Consider the following 18,472-nt stretch of genomic DNA (forward strand, 5'->3'; position numbering starts at 1 on the left):
TTATGTAGTTGAAAACAAGCTAAATATAATATATTTATTAAATATACTTTGGTGTAAATAATAATTATTTTTTATTTATTGGACAATTTCTAGTTGCCAGATACTGTTCTATGGGTTATGAATATATCAACATTAAAATAAAGTTGATACTATTATTATCTCCAACACACGAGGAAACAGAGAAACGGAGAGGTTGAGCAGCTCATCCAAGATCACACATTAAAGAAGAGGGAGCACCAGAAACTGAACTGAGATGTCTTATTCAAGAGTCACTAATCGATCTGTTTCTGAGACTGTACAGTCCATGCATCGATCCATGGATTCATGTGGTAGCACCTATATAATGAAATATAGTGAAACTTTTTTAAAAATACGTTTCAATAGGTACGAAATTATATAAAGACTTGCATGCATTTATTCAGGGGAATAAACAGTATGCAAAACTGCATATTATATTACTTCAGTTCTAGAAACATATGTGTATAAATCCAGACCTTATTAGTGCCTATCTCCAAGTGATGGGTTATATGTAATTTTTTCTCCTTTATGCTTTCTAAATATTCTGAATGCTTGTTAATGAGACAAAACTGCTGTGATCATCAGAAAATTTAGATTAAAAAATATTTAGGGTGCCAAGAAATACTAGAATACTTAAGAACAGCATTTAGTTTACCTTAAAAGTTAAATATTGAATCCAGAAGTAAATATTTGCAAGAAAAACAATTATCAAGGGCGGCTAACTTTTAGTTTCTTAAATAATGAATCCAGAAGAAGAAATACAAAATATTTGCAAGAAAATAGAATTATATGAAGAGTTGGGAAGACAGGAAGAATGTTCAGACTAGAAAGGGTAGTACCTAAAAGGTCTTAATAGAACTCCTGTGCTGGATTAAGTTTGCACACTGGACCCTATTTTGACATACGTCAGCTCTACATGGGCAGTCTCCTGGCAGTCATCATTAGGATTCACTGGAGACTGGAATCGTCTGGACAGAGGGCCTGATATCCTCAGAAATGAAAACAGGGGAAGAGCTTTGAACCCAGAGGTACAATCTCTGGATTGGAGAGTTTCAAAGGTGCCAGGGAAAAGCAGTAAAAAGAGCCTTCTTTTTTACAATAACCCCAAAAGAGACTTTTCTCTGACAGTCTGTCCTGGGCAGGGCCTATCGACAGCACCAGAGGCGCCTGTAGACGCCCACCTTGAGATGGCACATTCCCAGCTGCCCTGTGCATGCCAATCTTATCAGTTTCGATGGAAGCCTGGGGCTCCAGATAATGCTGCTTGGCCCCAAACGCTGGACAGAGCATGCTTTTTCCTGTTTGGCTGGGAACTGCTGAATCTGACACTTAACAGGACTTTGGCATTCCCCTAAATACAGACTAGATCAGAGAATTTTTTTTTTCATTGAAAAGTACCTTGGGTTCACTTTAGAAACCCTTATTTGGTGTGCGCATCTGGCTATTTCAGAGATCAGTTTTGCAAAGAAGTTGGAGTTGATTTCTTCCCTCAGATAAGCTAGTGATTGTTGGTGGCCAACCGAAGCTGCTCAACATAGACAGGAGCAAAAAACATTCCTGCTGAGATTGAAAGAAAACCTCAGAGGAGAACTCTGAGAGTTCATCTCAGGATGAAGCTGCAAGGGCAACGGAGACGTTCTTGTGATACAAGCAAATGCGGTCCATTGATCAACAGAATTAAGATTCTTCTCCCAACTACTGCAGCTCCTGCGGTGATGAGAATCTGGCTCCTCAGAGGCCTGCTGCCGTTCCTGCTGCTCCTCTCTGGCCTGCAGAGACCCACAGAGAGTTCTGAGGTAGGAGGACAATTGAGGAGGTGGTCTCTTTATGATCAGTGCTCCAACAGAACATTCACCGGGCCATAGCCTTTAAACGGCCCAACACTTAGGCATTCGGAATTCAGTTTCATTCAGATTCAGACAGCTTAACAAATCGTGTTAGTAAAGAGTGTTGAAAACAATTATGAAAAATTGTAGAATCCTTCATCATTTGTAAACTTGACCTTATGGATGCTAGTGGCATATTTTCTTGATCCACTATAAAAATTAAGTAAAATATTGCTTCTATAGTTCAAACAATGCAAAATAAACCAATTCTATTTGGCTTTGAACTTTCTCATACAGATTGACTCAAGTTTTAAGTATTTTAATGTAAAGATCTTTGTAACAAAAAGCAACCTAATGTTAAGAGATGACAGAGTACATATTTGAGATCTAGTAACATATTAACCAAGTCTCAGAGTTCATCATGACAGGTGACAGAACATGATATTGGTTTGGTTTGGTTTGGCTTGGCTCGGCTTCAATAGATTCTGGAGACCTATTTTAAAACCTACCGTGGAGAGTTATTGGTTAAAATCATTTAATCAGTCTTAAAAATGTGTTCTGTTTTACACACAACGAGCTGATGTGTCATCGTAAATAACACAATGGAAATACCAAAAGTTCGAGTTCCAACATCCTTAACATTGACTAGATGGAATGTGACCCTGTAACATGTCCCTTAATGAATACTGTTTACTAGAAACACATTATTTCTTTGTCAAGAAAGAAATGTTTTAGAATTTGTATAATTACATATGGCTCTAAATGATGGACTGATGATACTTAGTGGACTTCTATTCAAATCTGTCATTTCAGTTTAGCATGCACTAGACATCAACAAATAACATTCTCTTAGCTACCCATTAGAAAGGAATGTTCTTTTCCAGGAGGGGAGAGACTTTCCTAGGCACATTCCTGACTGCTGTCCAACTCTTTACTCACTATGTTGTCCCCGAAGTGGACAAATGTACTTGACTCATGGGGAAAAACAACTGGGTGTGCTGAAGTTGGCTCTGCTGCTCTTCCTCCTGGGGGTTAGCCTGATGGCAAAGGGCACCAGTTCTCTGTTCCCAAATGACAAGAATCTTACCTGGGCAGGCCCTAGTCCAGTACTGCCTGCAAATGAGTCAGTCCTGTTCTGGAATTTGCTCTTAACAAGCCAGTTGCCATCAGACCTAACGATGTGACCCATTCAGTGGGAAACAGATATTTTGGCTTTCATATTTTGCCATTCTTATTCTCAATGTTTTCAGAACCTGGGAAGACAAGAAGGTTGTTACTTATGAGAACCACCCTTGGAGAACCTAGTACTACTCAGAGTTTAAGGATGAAGTTCAAGAATTTAATATAGGTTTTGGGCATTCCTAAAAGAGATATTTTTGAAAACACCAGTGATGGGATAGAAAGGGGGGGAAGTAGAGGAAACAGAAAGTATGATTCAACTATAAGATTATAAATGTTTTCTTCAAAGTACTTAGTATGCAAAAATTCTGTGATTTTAGTGATATTAAAAGACTTACTTCCTCTCCGGAGAGATGAGTTTTTCAATCTTTCAGTAATTTATTTATCAAACCAAATTCAATCTCTAGCACAAGTCACTGGTGCAGGAAGGACTGGAACAGTGTAATGATTCTGAGCGAAACTTGCTTCAGCAAATATTTGTTTCCAGGAGAACGCTTGGCCTTATAGAGTACAGCAAATCTGCAACCACATTCACCATCTGACTCGAAAATCTAAAGTCAAGATTCTTCTTTTCTTATAGGTTGCAATAAAAATCGACTTTGACTTCGCACCAGGTTCCTTTGATGATCAGTACCAAGGCTGTAGCGAACAGGTTATGGAGAAACTCATTCAAGGGGATTATTTCACCAAAGACATAGAATCCCAGAAGAATTACTTTGGGATGTGGCAAAAAGCCCACTTAACGTGGCTTAACCTGGGAGGAAAAGTCCTCCCCCAGAACATGACTACCACACATGCTGTGGCTATTTTGTTTTATACATTGAACAGCAGTGTTCGTTCTAACCTCACTAGAGCCATGGCCTATGCTGCCCGGACTCCACAGCAATACGAACATTCATTCCACTTCAAATATTTACACTACTACCTGACCACGGCAATCCAGCTGCTGAGGACAGACAGCTTCATGAAGAATGGCACCCCGTGCTATGAGGTGTATTATGCGATGAAGGATGTCCACTTCAACGCCTACACAGGGGCCACCATTCGATTTGGCCAATTCCTCTCCACATCCCTCCTAAAAGAAGACGCACAGGAGTTTGGGAACCAGACACTATTTTCTATATTCACCTGCCAGGGCACACCTGTACAATACTTCTCCCTCGAGAAGAAAGTCTTGATCCCTCCCTATGAGCTGTTTAAAGTTATAAATATGAGCTACCACCCAAGAGGAAACTGGATGCAGTTGAGTTCAACTGGGAACCTGAGCACGTATAACTGTCAGCTGCTAAAAGGTATTCTTTATCTAAATTAAGGCCACTCGGGATCACAGATCACTGCTCTTTTATAAAAGTTATTTTTTCTCAGTGGGCTCAGGGGGAAAGACCAAAAACATGAAAATCGACTTTCAGTAATGATGGAACTGACAGATTAGTGGAAAACCCACTTTATTTATTGGCTGCTTCTCTTTTCTTCCTACTCCACTACCTCTTAGGACGATAAGTTCTGCAATGAAATTATTATGTAGGGACTTGTGGACAGACAGAGTAAAGCTTCACTGGAGGGTGGAGCATAAAGACAGCACTTTCACCTTCTCCCTCAAAGGCGTTGTTTTCGTCACGGTCATTACATGGATAAGGAGTTCTAAAAGTAAAGCAAGAGGAAATACATTCATTAATTAATTTTCCATTCATTAATCATCTTCTATTGTGATGGGGGCCCTGGAAATACAGAGTGAATAAAGCAAAATAATAACCTAGGTGGGTTTTTAGTCTAATGAGAAATGGAAATAGGAACAAATGTATACGCTCAAAAGTACTAAGTGATATACCAAATGTTTAAGCAACAGTTGTGACTGCTCAGTGCAGGGAGCTACTTATTCTCTCGAGGGAAAGTGAAGAAAGCTTCATAATAGAGAGCCACGAGGGTCTTGTCATGAGAATGGCTGTTTTCAATGAAAGAAGAGAAATCGTTTTAAGCAGACGATAGCTTGCTATGGTTTGAATGTGTCTCAATAAGTTTCTATGTTGGAAGCTTAATTTCCAATGCAACAATGTTATGAAATGGGTTCTAATAAGAGATAATTAGATCTCTACTAATAAGAGATGATTGGATAAATGTTATTGTCACATGAGCAGGTTAGTTATTGTGAGAGTGTGTTCTTGTAAAGAGAGTCTGACCACTGGTGCCTCCCTCTGTCTTGTGTACCCATTTCTTTTCCACCATGTTATGGTATAGCACAAAGTCCCTCACCAGATGCTGGAGCCGTGCTCTTGGACTTCCCATCTCCAGAACTGTGAGAAATACACTTATTTTCTTTACAGATTACCCAGTCTATTCTCTGCTATTACCAAGCTATTCTCATAATAGACAATAACTATTACCAAGCTATTCTCAGCTTACAATGACTTTTCTTCTGTCACTGAAAACACCCATTCTCATGACAAGACCCATGTGGCTCTCTATTATGAAGCTTTCTTCACTTTTCCTGGAGAGAATAAGTAGCTCCCTGCACTGAGCAGTCACAGCTACTGCTTAAATATTTGGTATATCACTTACTACTTTTGAGCATATACATTAGTTCATGCTTCCATTTCTCAGTAGACTAAAAATCCTCCTGTTACTCTGTTATTGCAACAGAAAACAGACTCTGTTTTACTTCGTACTTAGTACTTTTGAGTGTATACATTTGTTCATGCTTCCACTTCCCAGTAGACTAAAAATCCTCCTGATACTCTGTTATTGCAACAGAAAACAGACTAAGACACTAAGACTAAGATTTCAAACAGCCTGGTGTCTTCAGGGACTCTCTGAAATTCTGGGGGGCTGGTATGTAGGATGTGTACGATATGAGAAGGGAATAGGAGAAGGAAGGGAAGAGGGGATTTGTCCAGGTGGAAGAATTCTGATGGGGCCTTATTATAAAAGGTATTGTATTCCATGCTAAGGACCTTTGAATTTTATGCTGTAGGTAATGAGTCATTAGAAGTTTTTAAGGAGTAGAAATCAATTTGATCAACATCTTAGAAAGGGCTCTAATGATATTGTAAAAAAATGAACTAAAGCAGGAAAAATTAGAGATAACAAAATACAAAAAATTGTTGAACATTTTTAAAGAAAAACATGATTGATTGAATTTTATGTTGCCACCTAGTCATTTCATGTAGGGGTAGTTGTGTAGCAAAACCTCTGCCCTGTTTGATTCAGAAAAAAAAAAAGACTGTTTTTATTCAGATATGAATGTATTTACACTCACAGTTAGCTGGAACTCAGCTGTAGGGTCTGCCTTCAATATATCCCCAAATCTGTCTCTGTTCTATTATTATTGTGATGATTTATAATTCAGGCTCTCAGCATTTCTCCACATTTCAGGGTGGTAGTGTTGCAAAGGTCTTCAAACTGGCATCCACACTGAGGTTCAGAATCTGCTCACTCTGTCCTAGCTGTAAATACAGACCAGGGCGGGGAGACCTATCAATACTCACATGTCTCCTTGGCAGCATGGCAGCAATACGAGTGAAATGAGTATCAGCCCCACAGACACAAGAGATTAGTGTTTGTAGAGGATGAAAAACTATAGTAGAATATGAAGACAACAATGAGGTTTTAATTATAAGTGAAAACATTCATAGCCAGGTTTCAGGATTCTTTGGAACTACACGTGACTAGGATATGATTACTTCATTCTCATCATAAATTTGGGACATATAATTCTTCACTAGGATAATGAGCACAGCAGAATACATTCAATGAAAAATTATAGAAGATTTATATCAAGCACTGAGGGAAAGGAGTATAAAATATAAAATATTACTCACATTCTGCCACTCTATAAACCTCAGAGAAAAATATTTCAGGACACTCCCACCCAAATTAATGATCTTTGCTTTCCTATGTTGAAACTACTGCAATGCAACTTTAACTTAAGTTTTGAGTTAAGGTTTAGCTGGGGTAGCCACATATATTACTAAATTCTGAAAGTTCCGTTGGTCTTAATGAGATATTTGGAATCACAAATCCCACTTAAGGGAATCAATAATCTTATATCGCTCTGTAAGCTCCCTGTGGGGGAGAAGTGGACTACATCGTATTTGAGAGCTAGGCAGGCAGGCAGTTTGAGCCCAGACCCACTCTGTTTGAATTCATATCCCACTGTACCACTTAATAGCGATGTGTTCTTGGTTAAGTTGCTTAAACTCTTTAAATTTCTTCATCAGCCTAATAATCATCATAACAGAACATCAGAAGACATTTGTGAAAATGAAATAAAATAAAAAGCGTGGCCAAGTGTGGTGGCTAACACCTGTAATCCCAGCACCTTGGGAGGCCGAGGCAGGTGAATCAATTGAGGCCAGGAGTTTGAGACCAGCCTGGCCAACATGGTGAAACCTCGTGTTTACAAAAAGATACAAAAATTAGCTGGGTATCATGGCGCACACCTGTAGTCCCAGCTACTAAGGAGGCTGAGGTGGAAGAATTGCTAGAACCCTGGAGGCGGAGGTTTCAATGAGCCAACATCACACCACAGCACCCAGCCTGGGTGACAGAGCGAGACTCGATCTCAAAAAAAAAGTAAACAAATAAGATTATTTATACATTCGATAGCATATAATAAATGGTAAATTCGTGTTAGCTATTATTGATTTCAGTGCCCTGGCACATAGAGGTACCCAGCCTATTTTTGTTGAATGAGTGAATGAATGACGGTGAATGAATGAAGCATACCCTTTCACACTTCTAAGCAATCTGGGCGTTAGACCACATGACCATAGAATGCAATTAATTAAAAACCGTTCCAATATTTGAAGAAGAAAAAATATTCTAGAAGCTTCAACCCCTAGTCAAAAGTAAGCTGTTGTCACAATGTAAATGATCAACATGGTCACTTGCAATGTGAGTTACCATAAATATATTTTTCCCAGAAATTTATTAATTAGAAGCTTGTGCGGCCACGAGGAAAAGCTTGCAAATGGCAGAAGAAAAATGCCACTTGTCATAGAGGATAATATTTTCTTTATAAATTGAAGTGATGAGGGAAGAGCTAGGTCAGAGGCATCACAGAATCAGCCAAGAGCTGGAATTGGAGCATCTTCTCATCCTCCAGAGCTATGAAACTATCTGGAAAGGTCAGAGGGAGAGGAATAAGCTCACGTTGCAGGGACGCCTTTCCTCCTCTGACCCCAGGCTCAGGGTTGCAGAGAAGGCTGGTCCGTCTTCTGGTTCCACCTGATCTACCTAAGCCTCATCTGCCATTGGCTCGTCGGCAGCACAGTCACTTAGTTAAGGGCAAAAAATTGCAGTAGTGCCCCCTTATCTATGGTCTTGCTTTCTCTGATTTCAGTTACCCACTGAAAATATTAAATGGACAATCCCAGAGATAAACAATTCCCAAGTTTTGAATGGCTGCCATTCTGAGTGGCACGATGAAATCCTGTGCCTTCCTTCTCAGGATGTGAATCATCCCTTTGTTTGAGGGATCCACAGTCTACACTACCTGCCTGCGAGTCACGTCGTAGCCTTCTCAGTTATCAGAGTTGCTATCTCAGTATTGCAGTGTTTGTTTACAAGTGGCCCTCATTTTATTTCATAATGGCCCCAAAGTGCAAGAATAGTGATCCTAGCCATTCAGATAAGCCCAAAAGAAGCCCTAAAGTGCTTCCTTTGAATGAAAAGGTTAAAGCTCTCCACTTAATAGAAAGAAAGAAAAAGTCATATGCTGAGGTTGCTAAGACAGTAAAAACGAATCTTCTACCTGTGGAATTGTGAAGAAGGAAAAAGACATTCCTGCTAGCTTTGCTGCCACTCTTCAAACTTTATCATTGGTGGTATGGATATGAAACTAACATAGGCTTCGGGACCATCAGCAGTTTCAGGCAACCACTGAATGGCTTGGAATGTATCCTCTAAGGATAAGGGGGTACGACCGTATACAGTCTTGGATGGGACACAATGTCCATCTCTTCTGATTTAAAAAACGTTCGATTGCCTTCAGAATGTTTCAGTTATTCACTGCAGTGTGTTTTGTTTTGTTTTTCTCAATCAGCAAGCTAAGGAACACCAGAAAGGTCCTTAAAGTCATTTCTATTAACTGATGACTAGTACTTACACCAGCATCCTGGAGCAGTATTGGGCTAATCCATACATGAACAACAAGAGGAAGGAGGTGGTGGGTCTTTCTTATCTGGGGTCCTTCAATGAAAGGAAGTAAGATCAGTGGACTCTCCCCCGATCCGACATTCTGGATAGCTGCTCTTCCCACTTCACTTCACTAACCCCCGTCTGGGGAATTCCCAGATGTTCTGGAGCACTGATATCTAATTTCTCACAAAACTGAAATCTTCTCTGGACACTGTTCCCCATTCTTTAAGCTTTGTTTTGTTTAGTGAGCAGAAGCCACAGGCTATTCCTTGTCCCCAGAAGTCCCTACAAGTGAATTATGTTTTCTCTCTCGTTCCCTCCGAATCTGACAGATGTGATACTGGAAAGACCACTTGAGGACCTTTAAAATCACCCAGCCGGCATTCTGTAACTTTCCCAAAGAAGAGATAGCGTATCAAAGAGCATAGCTTTCTTAGTCCTTTATGCTAAAATTGGTCCTGTTAACTTGTAACTCAAGCTTAAAGAGTTTCCTGGAATCTGTTGCTTTTAAAGAGACAAAAGATCAAATTAATAGAATTATACTATTTAAAGTAGCAACTTTTCAAAAGAAAAAATTGTCATTCTAAACTAACCACTTTCCCCTCTAATTATTCTATCACCCTTCACATGACCTATACTGGTTACCATGGAAACAGGTGTTTTCATACCCATTGGAAGATTCAAAATATGTTAACAGATTGTTAGTTATTTGTCCTTAAATCTTGCTTCTTTCAGCAAAATAACCTATGCCAAAAATCTGTAGACACACAAATACATGTTCTGTTCTATGTCACTGAATTCACAAAGGACAGGGATTTATTTGTTAAAATGTTTCACATAATCAAAATTCTTAACATGTTTCTAGAAAAATACAGGCAATTGTTTGTAGTCAGCCTGATTTTACTTGTAAACTTCACTTTTTAAAAACCTGTAAGATTCTGGTGGGGAGAAAATGAACGTATGCATGTAAAATCTCTTACAACAGTATCTGACAAATGTAAGTACTCAAAACTTTTAAGATACTATTACTATTACCATTATTATTATTTATTTATTAGCTTTCTCTTTCTTCCTGTTTTCTTTTACTCTGGGCTTTAATTATCTAAAATCAGTTTATTCTATTTGTGACATCACAATGACCTTGAAGTAGAGTGTCTGTCTCAGATAAATGGATGGAAGAATGAGTGACTGAATGAATCTGGGAGACCACATGGCACGGTGGAGAGTTAATAAACTTTGGAGCCAGAGAGGTTTGGATACATGTTAGTAGCTAAGTGGCCTTGTACAAATGACTTAACGTCTGAGCCTGTGTTTTCATTTATAAAATGAAAATGATACCTTGTGGGAGGGAATGTTGTGATAGCACTGGAGTCTGTGCATCCTCTCAAACACACCTAGGAAAGTACTCTGCACATGGCAGTGGGATAATGGTCTAATGGCACGAACGTGTGCTTCAGTGAAATTGACAGGAAGAAGAGAAACAAAGGAAGAGGCAGAAGTGATAGCGCTTTCCATTTTTTGGTGCTAAGTTTTTGCTAGTTAATATTCTAAAATATTAACACTCTTGCTCCTTGCATTTTGACAGAAAGAGGCTATAGACAGCATTTGCCTCAAACACTAGATCAACTTGATATATAGTGCACATCAGTTTTACCTTTTTCTTTAAGAGACTATTTACGTCTGAACAGTATGATAAAATTCAGATTCAGACTTCATGAAATAAAAGTTATAATCATTATGTATTTCTTCCAGACTTTATACCCTAAGGCAGAGATGACCAAAATCAGGTTATAATACACTGACGAAGTGGTATCTGTTTAGCAATTTAGTTTACAAAATACTTTTACATCCATTATCTGTTTAGTTTCCACAACTGCCGTGTAAGTCAGGTTCTTGACTCCACTGTACTGATGTGAACGTTGACATTCAGAGAGCTTAAGTGATTTGTGTAGAGTTGTTCACGGTTTACAAATGACAAAAATAGGATCCTTCCCCATGTTTTCTTTCTTTTTTTTTTTTTAGACGGAGTTTCGCCTTTGTTACCCAGGCTGGAGTGCAATGGCACGATCTCGGCTCACTGCCCCATATTTTCTAATAAGAGTTCCAGAACAATATTCCCCATAGACTAGTTTCAGGGGATTGATTCATTCTACAGCAAATGTTACTGAGAAACTACCATTAGTTTTAAGCTTCTTGACTATGACCGTTTACATTATAAGTCAGTCCACACACACATAAGTATGCAGATACACACACATTCATACAAATACAACAGTGATCCTTTTCACAGGCAGTGTGATGCTAGTGTTTTCTATTTTATTACATTATAAACAGCGATGCCTATGACTGTCTAAGCTGATGTCACGACCCATTACTGGAACACGTTCTCCAATTTAAAAAATACTGTAAAAAGGTAAAGAGAGAATTTAAAACTTCGAAGAGAGAGTCAAATAGAAAACTAAAGACAACTACAAGTGTAAAAATAATGTGAGGTATTCTCAAATTAAAATTTTATTAGTTTGTAATTAATTTAATGCACAGCAGTTTTTCAGTTATTTTCCTAAATATATGGTCCATGTAATAATAGTAATACAGGTAGAAATGATAATGGCCATAAGAAAGATAGAGAAAATGTATCAAGGGAGTTAGTTACTTTAACCTGAGAGAATAAAATAAAAAGGAAGCTATTTTTGACATCCTAATTATTTTAAAGAGGGCTTATGCGTTTTTTGAAGGATGAGTATGATTATAGACAGTAGTGTCTACATATTTGTCTCTTATTTGGGCATCATCATAATAGCAGCTATCATTCATTCATTCAACAAATCAGTATTTATTGAGCACTTGCTATGTGCCAGGCACTATCCGAGGTGGAGGGAAGAAAGTAGGTGAAAATCCCTGCCCTTGGGGATTTACATTCTATTGATGTGAAGCCAAAATAAACAAAATAAATAAGGAAATTATGTTATAGTTTGTAGGTGGTAGGTACTAAGGTGAAAAACAAAGCAGAGTAAGAAGATAGGGAATACCACGGGAAGGAGTGGCAATATTAAACTGGGTGATCAGGGAAAACTTCACTGAGATGCTGACATTTGAGCCAAGGTTGAAAGGAGATGACAGAGCCAGTCCCATAAAGATCTGAGGAAAGAGCATACAAGGAGAGAGAACAGCAAGTGCAAATGCCCCAAGTAAGAAGCAACAGCAAAGACGCCAGTAAATAGGAATAAACGAGAAAAAAGTAACTTAAAATGAAGACAGAAGATGATGTAGATTTGATCACATAGGACCTTGAAGGCAGTTGTAAAGACTCTGAATTTTCCTCTTAGATAAGCTACTACTGAGAGGTTTGGGGCAGAGAACATAGAAGACTGTGTCAAAATTGGTCTAGCAGCCCAGTAGAGGAGAAGTTGTCATGAGATAAGCAGAGAAACCAGATAGGGGCCATTTCAATCATTCAGATGAGAGATGAAGATGGTAGACCAGATTTAGAGCCAAGAGGAGGTCCTGACACACAGGAAGTAAAGAGTGAGGGAAAAAGAAGAGTGAAGGATGACTCCAAGGTTTGGCTAGAGTAACGGAAAGGATGGAGGTGGCACACACTGATATGGAGAAGCCTGGGGATGGACTAGATTTAAGAACAGGAGTTTGGTGTTCAACATGTTATATCTGAGCTGTGCAATCACAACCCAAGCAGAGATGCTGAGTGGACAGCTGGATATATGAGTCTGGAGATCCAAGGAGTGACCCAGGATGGAAAGATAAATTTGGGGTCAGTGGATTATGGGTGGTATTTAAAGTTATGAGACTGGTCGAGCTCCCTACAGAAGTGTGTAAATAAATGAAAGAAATGTCCAAGGACCAAACCTCAGGACACTCCCATTTTTAAAGGTCAAGTGCAAAGAAGATTGAGATGCCAGGTGTGATGGCTCATACATGTAATCCCAGCACTCTGGGAGGCCGAGGTAGGTAAATTGCTTGAGCTCAGGAGTTCATGAACAGCCTGGGCAACATGGTGAAACCGTGTCTTTACCAAAAATACACAAAATTAGTCAGGTGTGGTGGCGTGCGCCTGTAGTCCCAGCTACTTGGGAAACTGAGGTTAAAGAATTGCTTGGGCCAAGGAGGCTGATGCTGCAGTGAGCAGAGATCACACTGCTACACTCCAGCCTGGGCCACAGAGCAAAACCTGTGGGAAAGAAAAAGATGGAGAAGGAATGGCCAGTGAGAGGAAAAACGAATAAAGTTGGTGTCTTGAGCCTAACAGACACAGTAAGTGGCAGAGCCAGTTTTAACCTAGAGAGTCTGATTCAAGAGATTATATGGTGAGCTTCCTGGAATGTAAATGTCAATTCTCAGTCCTCATTGTACTTGGCCTATCAACCATATTCATGATGGTCAATCACTCCATCCTCCTTGATACTTATGCTTCCTTTGCTCAGGACACCAACTCTATTTGTTTTTCCTCTCTCACGCCTGACTAATGTGTGTGTATACAAACACACACACACACACACACGCGCATGCACAGTAATTCCTATCCCTTTTTTTTTTAAGATGGACATCTTACTCTTGTCACCCAGGCTGGAGTAGACATAGTAATTTTCAAGACCTCATTTTTCACCAATAAGAGTTGGCAAGGGAAATTAACAGCGAACATCTTTCTAAACTTTTGTCAAACTTTGTGTTAAAATCAAATTATATGAATCCCTACAGAGACCTGGGAAGCATTAATACCACTTTAGCAGGTCAATCATTAGAAACAATTTTGTTTCCTCTTCATTGAGGCTAAAGATCACAAGGATTTCCAATCCCACCATTTCCCAGCATTTAGAGGGAGAGAGGGGGAGAGAGAGAGAGAGAGAGAGAGAGAGAGAGAGAGAGAGAGAGAGAGAAATTCCAAGACAGAAAAGACAAGAATTGTTTTGTGTGTGTGTGTGTGTGTGTGTGTGTGTGTGTAATTCATTTTTCTGTCTTGGAATTTCTACTTGCATAAACACACATGCACATTCCCAAATACAAATTTCAAGAAACTCAAAAAAATTTATATATTGTATGAAAATAGTAGAAGTGTATTTCTTCCTCATCTGGTTATCCTATCAAACAATATAAGCAAATACTGAGGCAATTAGAGTTGACTCTCTTCCTTCCAGAAACACCTTTTCTACTGTAAAGAACCGGTGAAGGCCGGCTGAGATTCCAGTCTTTATTTAGACTAGCTCTTTACATCAACTAAAAACCAAGGATAATGAAAATAAGTATCTCATAGGTGTGTTCTGAGGATGAAGTAACTTAATACATAGCAAGGGCTTGAAAGAGATCCTTGCACAAAATCAGCATTCAGTCTGCGTTAACTTTCATAATGGTGATGAAGATGGTGATAAGTAAGACGGCGATAACGGTAACAGTGATTGTGCTGCTGGTGATGATGAAAATGGAAAATCAGGTCTCTACCACCCACTGGCTGCGTTACCTGGGGGTACATCTTTTAACTTCTTGGTGTCTGTTTCATCATCTGCAAAATAAGCAAGCTATGTTCCAAGAAATCGAAAAGAATGTGTTTTAATTAGCTAACTTCAACTGTTTTTATTAGGAATTTTCTAAGTAAGTGGAGCAATGAAGATATTAGGTAGTTTAACAAAAAACAAAAACCTCGGCTACCTAAAATATCTCTAACTTTTGTTTTGTTTTTTTACAGCTTCCAGCAAGAAACGCATCCCTGATCCTATAGCTATTTTGTCTCTCTCCTTTTTGACCACTGCCATCATCTCTTCCAAAAGCAGAGTATAAAGAAATCTTGTGGCTCCTTTTATTTAAAAAATATATATTTAAATAAAAACTTTTTATTGGACTTTTGGCTAGAAATGGAAATTTATTTTCCAGGAAGGATGTCCCCGTCATACTTCTGCTGAAACCAGTGCATGGCCTCCTCTTGGCTAATTCTCTTATGCCTTCCTTTGTATCCGTTTGCCTTATTTCAATCTGGGCACTCTAAGTACCCTTGGGAAAATCACTCTCCACAGCTAGCAACGGATGCATTGCTGGCTCAGTCCCACTGACGGTGATTGGTCTGTAAGTCAGGCCTTAGCCAATCAATATAGTTCTTCATGGACACAAAGATTCATGCTGGAACAGAAAATGATCCAATCAGAGCCTGTGAGATACGATCAGGATACTTTTCTGGAATTGCAATTGGGAATAGGACGGGAGCTTCTTTTCTTAATGAATATTAATGAAAGCAGGGTAGGAGCTTATAGCTGCCAGCAGAGATCCTGCCACCAGGAGAAGAGATCGTACCTCCTTGAGAAACACAACAAAGGAAGAGCTGAGAAATGAAGACAAACTGAGACCTGATAACAGCGTATAGGCCTCTGAATCCAACTTTACCTGAAGCTGAATACTCCAAGATTGTCATTATGTAAATCAATACATTATGTTTTTGCTTGCATCATTTGAATTAGATTTTCTATGTCAAGCATCAAGCAGTGGGAGGAGTTCTAATGAATCCAAGGACTCTTCCTAAATGTTTTGATTTAGATATTCTAAATAGGAACAAATCAAAGAAGCTCAAGTTAGAAACAAAGGACAAATTCTTTACAAATTCAAATGGAAAGCTTTGAACCCCAGAGACTTAACCAAGGTGTGAATTTTCTTCAGAGATTTTTATGAGCATTCAAGATCAAGCTGGTATGGCCTCAGATGAGAGGACACATGGAAACTTGAGAAATAAAAGGGAAAGATAATGAAAGATGTTAGTGAAATCTCATTCACTGACAGTAACAGGTGTTGCATGCATGTTCTTAAGACATTACAAGAGTTAAAATTTAAATTCGTATGTTAATTTGTAGAGAACTTGATGGCAAATTTAAGCCTTCATAGCAAATTTAAATGTTAGGAAAACATGAGGATATGTGTGAAGGTTAAAAGAATATGAGAGAAAAAAACACTGATTACAAACAAATATCCGCGATACAGTGAGGTCTCATTATGTGCAAACTATGAAATACAAAGAAGCATAAACTGCTGAATTTCATAGCTGGAAATGTTCTCTAATGCTCCCCTCAGTATATGATTTAGGTGGGGACATAAGGGATTATTTAACCTTATCACCAAAGACCCTGGTATTGGGCTAAATCAAGTAAAGATGAGGACTGGCTCTGTAATTTCAGATTTTGAAAGTCCATGCTCCCTATCCCTTCCGAGGAGAGCTGGATAAGCAGCAGCAAAACTGAAAATCAGTTCATTATTTACTCTCCATAGTACTTCCTGAATGGCCTGTGTTATGATCAGAGAAATTGAATGGGAATCAGCTACATAAAATGACCTGGCAGGGAGTTCGGGCATCTCTGCACTATCATTCTTTAAACTGGGATTTGAAACTAACAGGGCCAAATCACCCTGTCGCCTAGTTGCAGTAGCCTCTGCAGCCAATAAAGGAAAGAATTTCTACAAACAGACAATGTATGTGACTTGCACAGGGTCTTTGGCAGTTTGGCGGCCTAGTAGAGAGCCCTGGGGGCATGGCTCTGGGGGCAAGCTTTTCCAGCGGTCATCAGTGAGTCAGTAATGACATGCTGTGTTGGGAAAAGCCACCCAACATCTTCAATACATTTGTCCTGTGCCAAATAAATGCATGTATTGAGCCATACTATGTACAAAGCACTTTGGGGATTAAAAGTTGAGAAGACATATATGAGGCCAACAATCATATGAAAAAATGCTCATCGTCACTGGTCATCAGAGAGATGCAAATCAAAACCACATTGAGATACCATCTCACGCCAGTTAGAATGGCGATCATTAAAAAATCTGGAGACAACAGATGCTGGAGAGGATGTGGAGAAAAAGGAACACTTTTACACTGTTGGTGGGAGTGTAAATTAGTTCAACCATTGTGGAAGACAGTGTGGCGATTCCTCAAGGCCTTAGAAATAGAAATTCCATTTGACCCAGCAATCCCATTACTGGGTATATATCCAACAGACTATAAATCGTTCTACTATAAGGACACATGTACACGAATGTTCATTGCAGCACTGTTTACAATAGCAAAGACCTGGAATCAACCCAAATGCCCATTGATAATAGACTGGATTGGAAAAATGTGGCACATATACACCATGGAATACTATGCAGCAATCAGAAATGATGAGTTCGTGTCGTTTGTAGGGACATGGATGAATCTGGAAAACATCATCCTCAGCAAACTGACACAAGAACAGAAAATGAAACACCGCATATTCTCACTCATAGGTGGGTGATGAAAAATGAGAACACATGGACACAGGGAGGGGAGTACTAAACACTGGGGTCTATTGGGGGGAAAAGGGGAGGGCCAGTGGGAGGGGGAGGTGGGGAGGGATAGCCTGGGGAGAAATGCCAAATGTGGGTGAAGGGGAGAAGAAAAGCAAAGCACACTGCCATGTGTGTACCTACGCAACTGTCATGCATGCTCTGCTCATGTACCCCAAAACCTATAATCCAATAAAAAAAATAAATAAATAAATAAATAAATTAAAAAAAAAAAGTTGAGAACACTAGCCCAGATCTCTCATGAATTTACATTCTCTTACGAGAAATTAAGAACATAAGCAAGCCACAAGTGAAATGCCAAAAAAAAAAAAAAAGAGGCGAAAATCAAGTTTTCTGTTCATTACAATTCAAAAGAGAGATTTCTTCCAACTGAGGCGAGAAGAGACACCAGGAAGACTTTAAGAGGCCGCATTCGAACCAGGCCTTAGAGTTCCAGGATGGGAGAAGGGGCGAGCGGAAGGAGAAAGAAACAAGAGATAGTATGTGCCAAGTGTGTAGTGCCAAAAACAAGGCCAAATATTAAATGCCTGGAGCTGAGAGAAAAAATGTGATTCCTCTGGCCTATAGTTAGATAAAGCTTTCTGTCAGAGATGAGGTTTTATTTAGAGGAAAGTAGAAAATAGAAGCAGATACGGAATGATCGATGATGGACAGCACAAGGTCAGGGAGCAGATAGGTCTGACAGAGAGTGAAGGGTAATGTGGGCTGGAGAGGAAATGGGAAGCCACGCAGTGAAGCTAAAAAGTCAGCCAAAAGCATTAGATCCCCATGAGAAGTCATGATTCTCTGAGTAAGACAATTCTCCTGAAGTGTTGACTCTCTAGGCACAAGCAGCAACTGCATCCTTTAAGAACTCACTGAAATGTGAATTTTAGGACCTGATCCCAGACTACAGAATCAGAAATCGAACAAACTGTTTTAGTAAGCCCTCTAGATGATTCAGCTATACACCAGCATTTGAGAACACTGTGACTTACATGATTATGACCCTTAGGGAATAGCCA

The 18,472-nt window shown here is 39.3% G+C and overlaps 1 protein-coding gene and 1 long non-coding RNA gene across 2 annotated transcripts; one reads left to right on the forward strand and one right to left on the reverse strand.

Moving 5' to 3' along the window:
- Positions 1 to 52: 52 nt before the first annotated feature.
- Positions 53 to 4,084, reverse strand: LOC103795087 (uncharacterized). The gene is made up of 4 exons (XR_008473593.2): positions 3,949 to 4,084; positions 3,362 to 3,662; positions 2,932 to 3,097; positions 53 to 336 (listed from the first exon to the last, which is right to left on the reverse strand). It is a non-coding gene; the product is annotated as an uncharacterized LOC103795087 (long non-coding RNA).
- Positions 1,458 to 16,852, forward strand: ART4 (ADP-ribosyltransferase 4 (inactive) (Dombrock blood group)). Its single transcript, XM_002752111.7, has 3 exons — positions 1,458 to 1,814; positions 3,604 to 4,315; positions 14,854 to 16,852. The coding sequence occupies exons 1-3, from the start codon at positions 1,629 to 1,631 to the stop codon at positions 14,943 to 14,945; spliced, it is 990 nt and encodes a 329-aa protein (XP_002752157.4). The 5' UTR covers positions 1,458 to 1,628; the 3' UTR covers positions 14,946 to 16,852.
- The last annotated feature ends 1,620 nt before the right edge of the window (positions 16,853 to 18,472 follow it).

The sequence above is a fragment of the Callithrix jacchus genome, chromosome 9, assembly GCF_049354715.1.
Source record: "Callithrix jacchus isolate 240 chromosome 9, calJac240_pri, whole genome shotgun sequence".
NCBI classification, from domain to species: Eukaryota; Metazoa; Chordata; class Mammalia; order Primates; family Cebidae; genus Callithrix; species Callithrix jacchus.

Excerpts from the sequence above, each read along its gene's own strand:
- ART4 (XM_002752111.7), top strand. The coding sequence starts at position 1,629 with ATGAAGCTGCAAGGGCAACGGAGACGTTCTTGTGATACAAGCAAATGC. Across the intron at positions 1,815-3,603 it reads GACCCACAGAGAGTTCTGAG|GTTGCAATAAAAATCGACTT; the intron begins GTAGGAGGACAA and ends CTTTTCTTATAG. Across the intron at positions 4,316-14,853 it reads TAACTGTCAGCTGCTAAAAG|CTTCCAGCAAGAAACGCATC; the intron begins GTATTCTTTATC and ends GTTTTTTTACAG.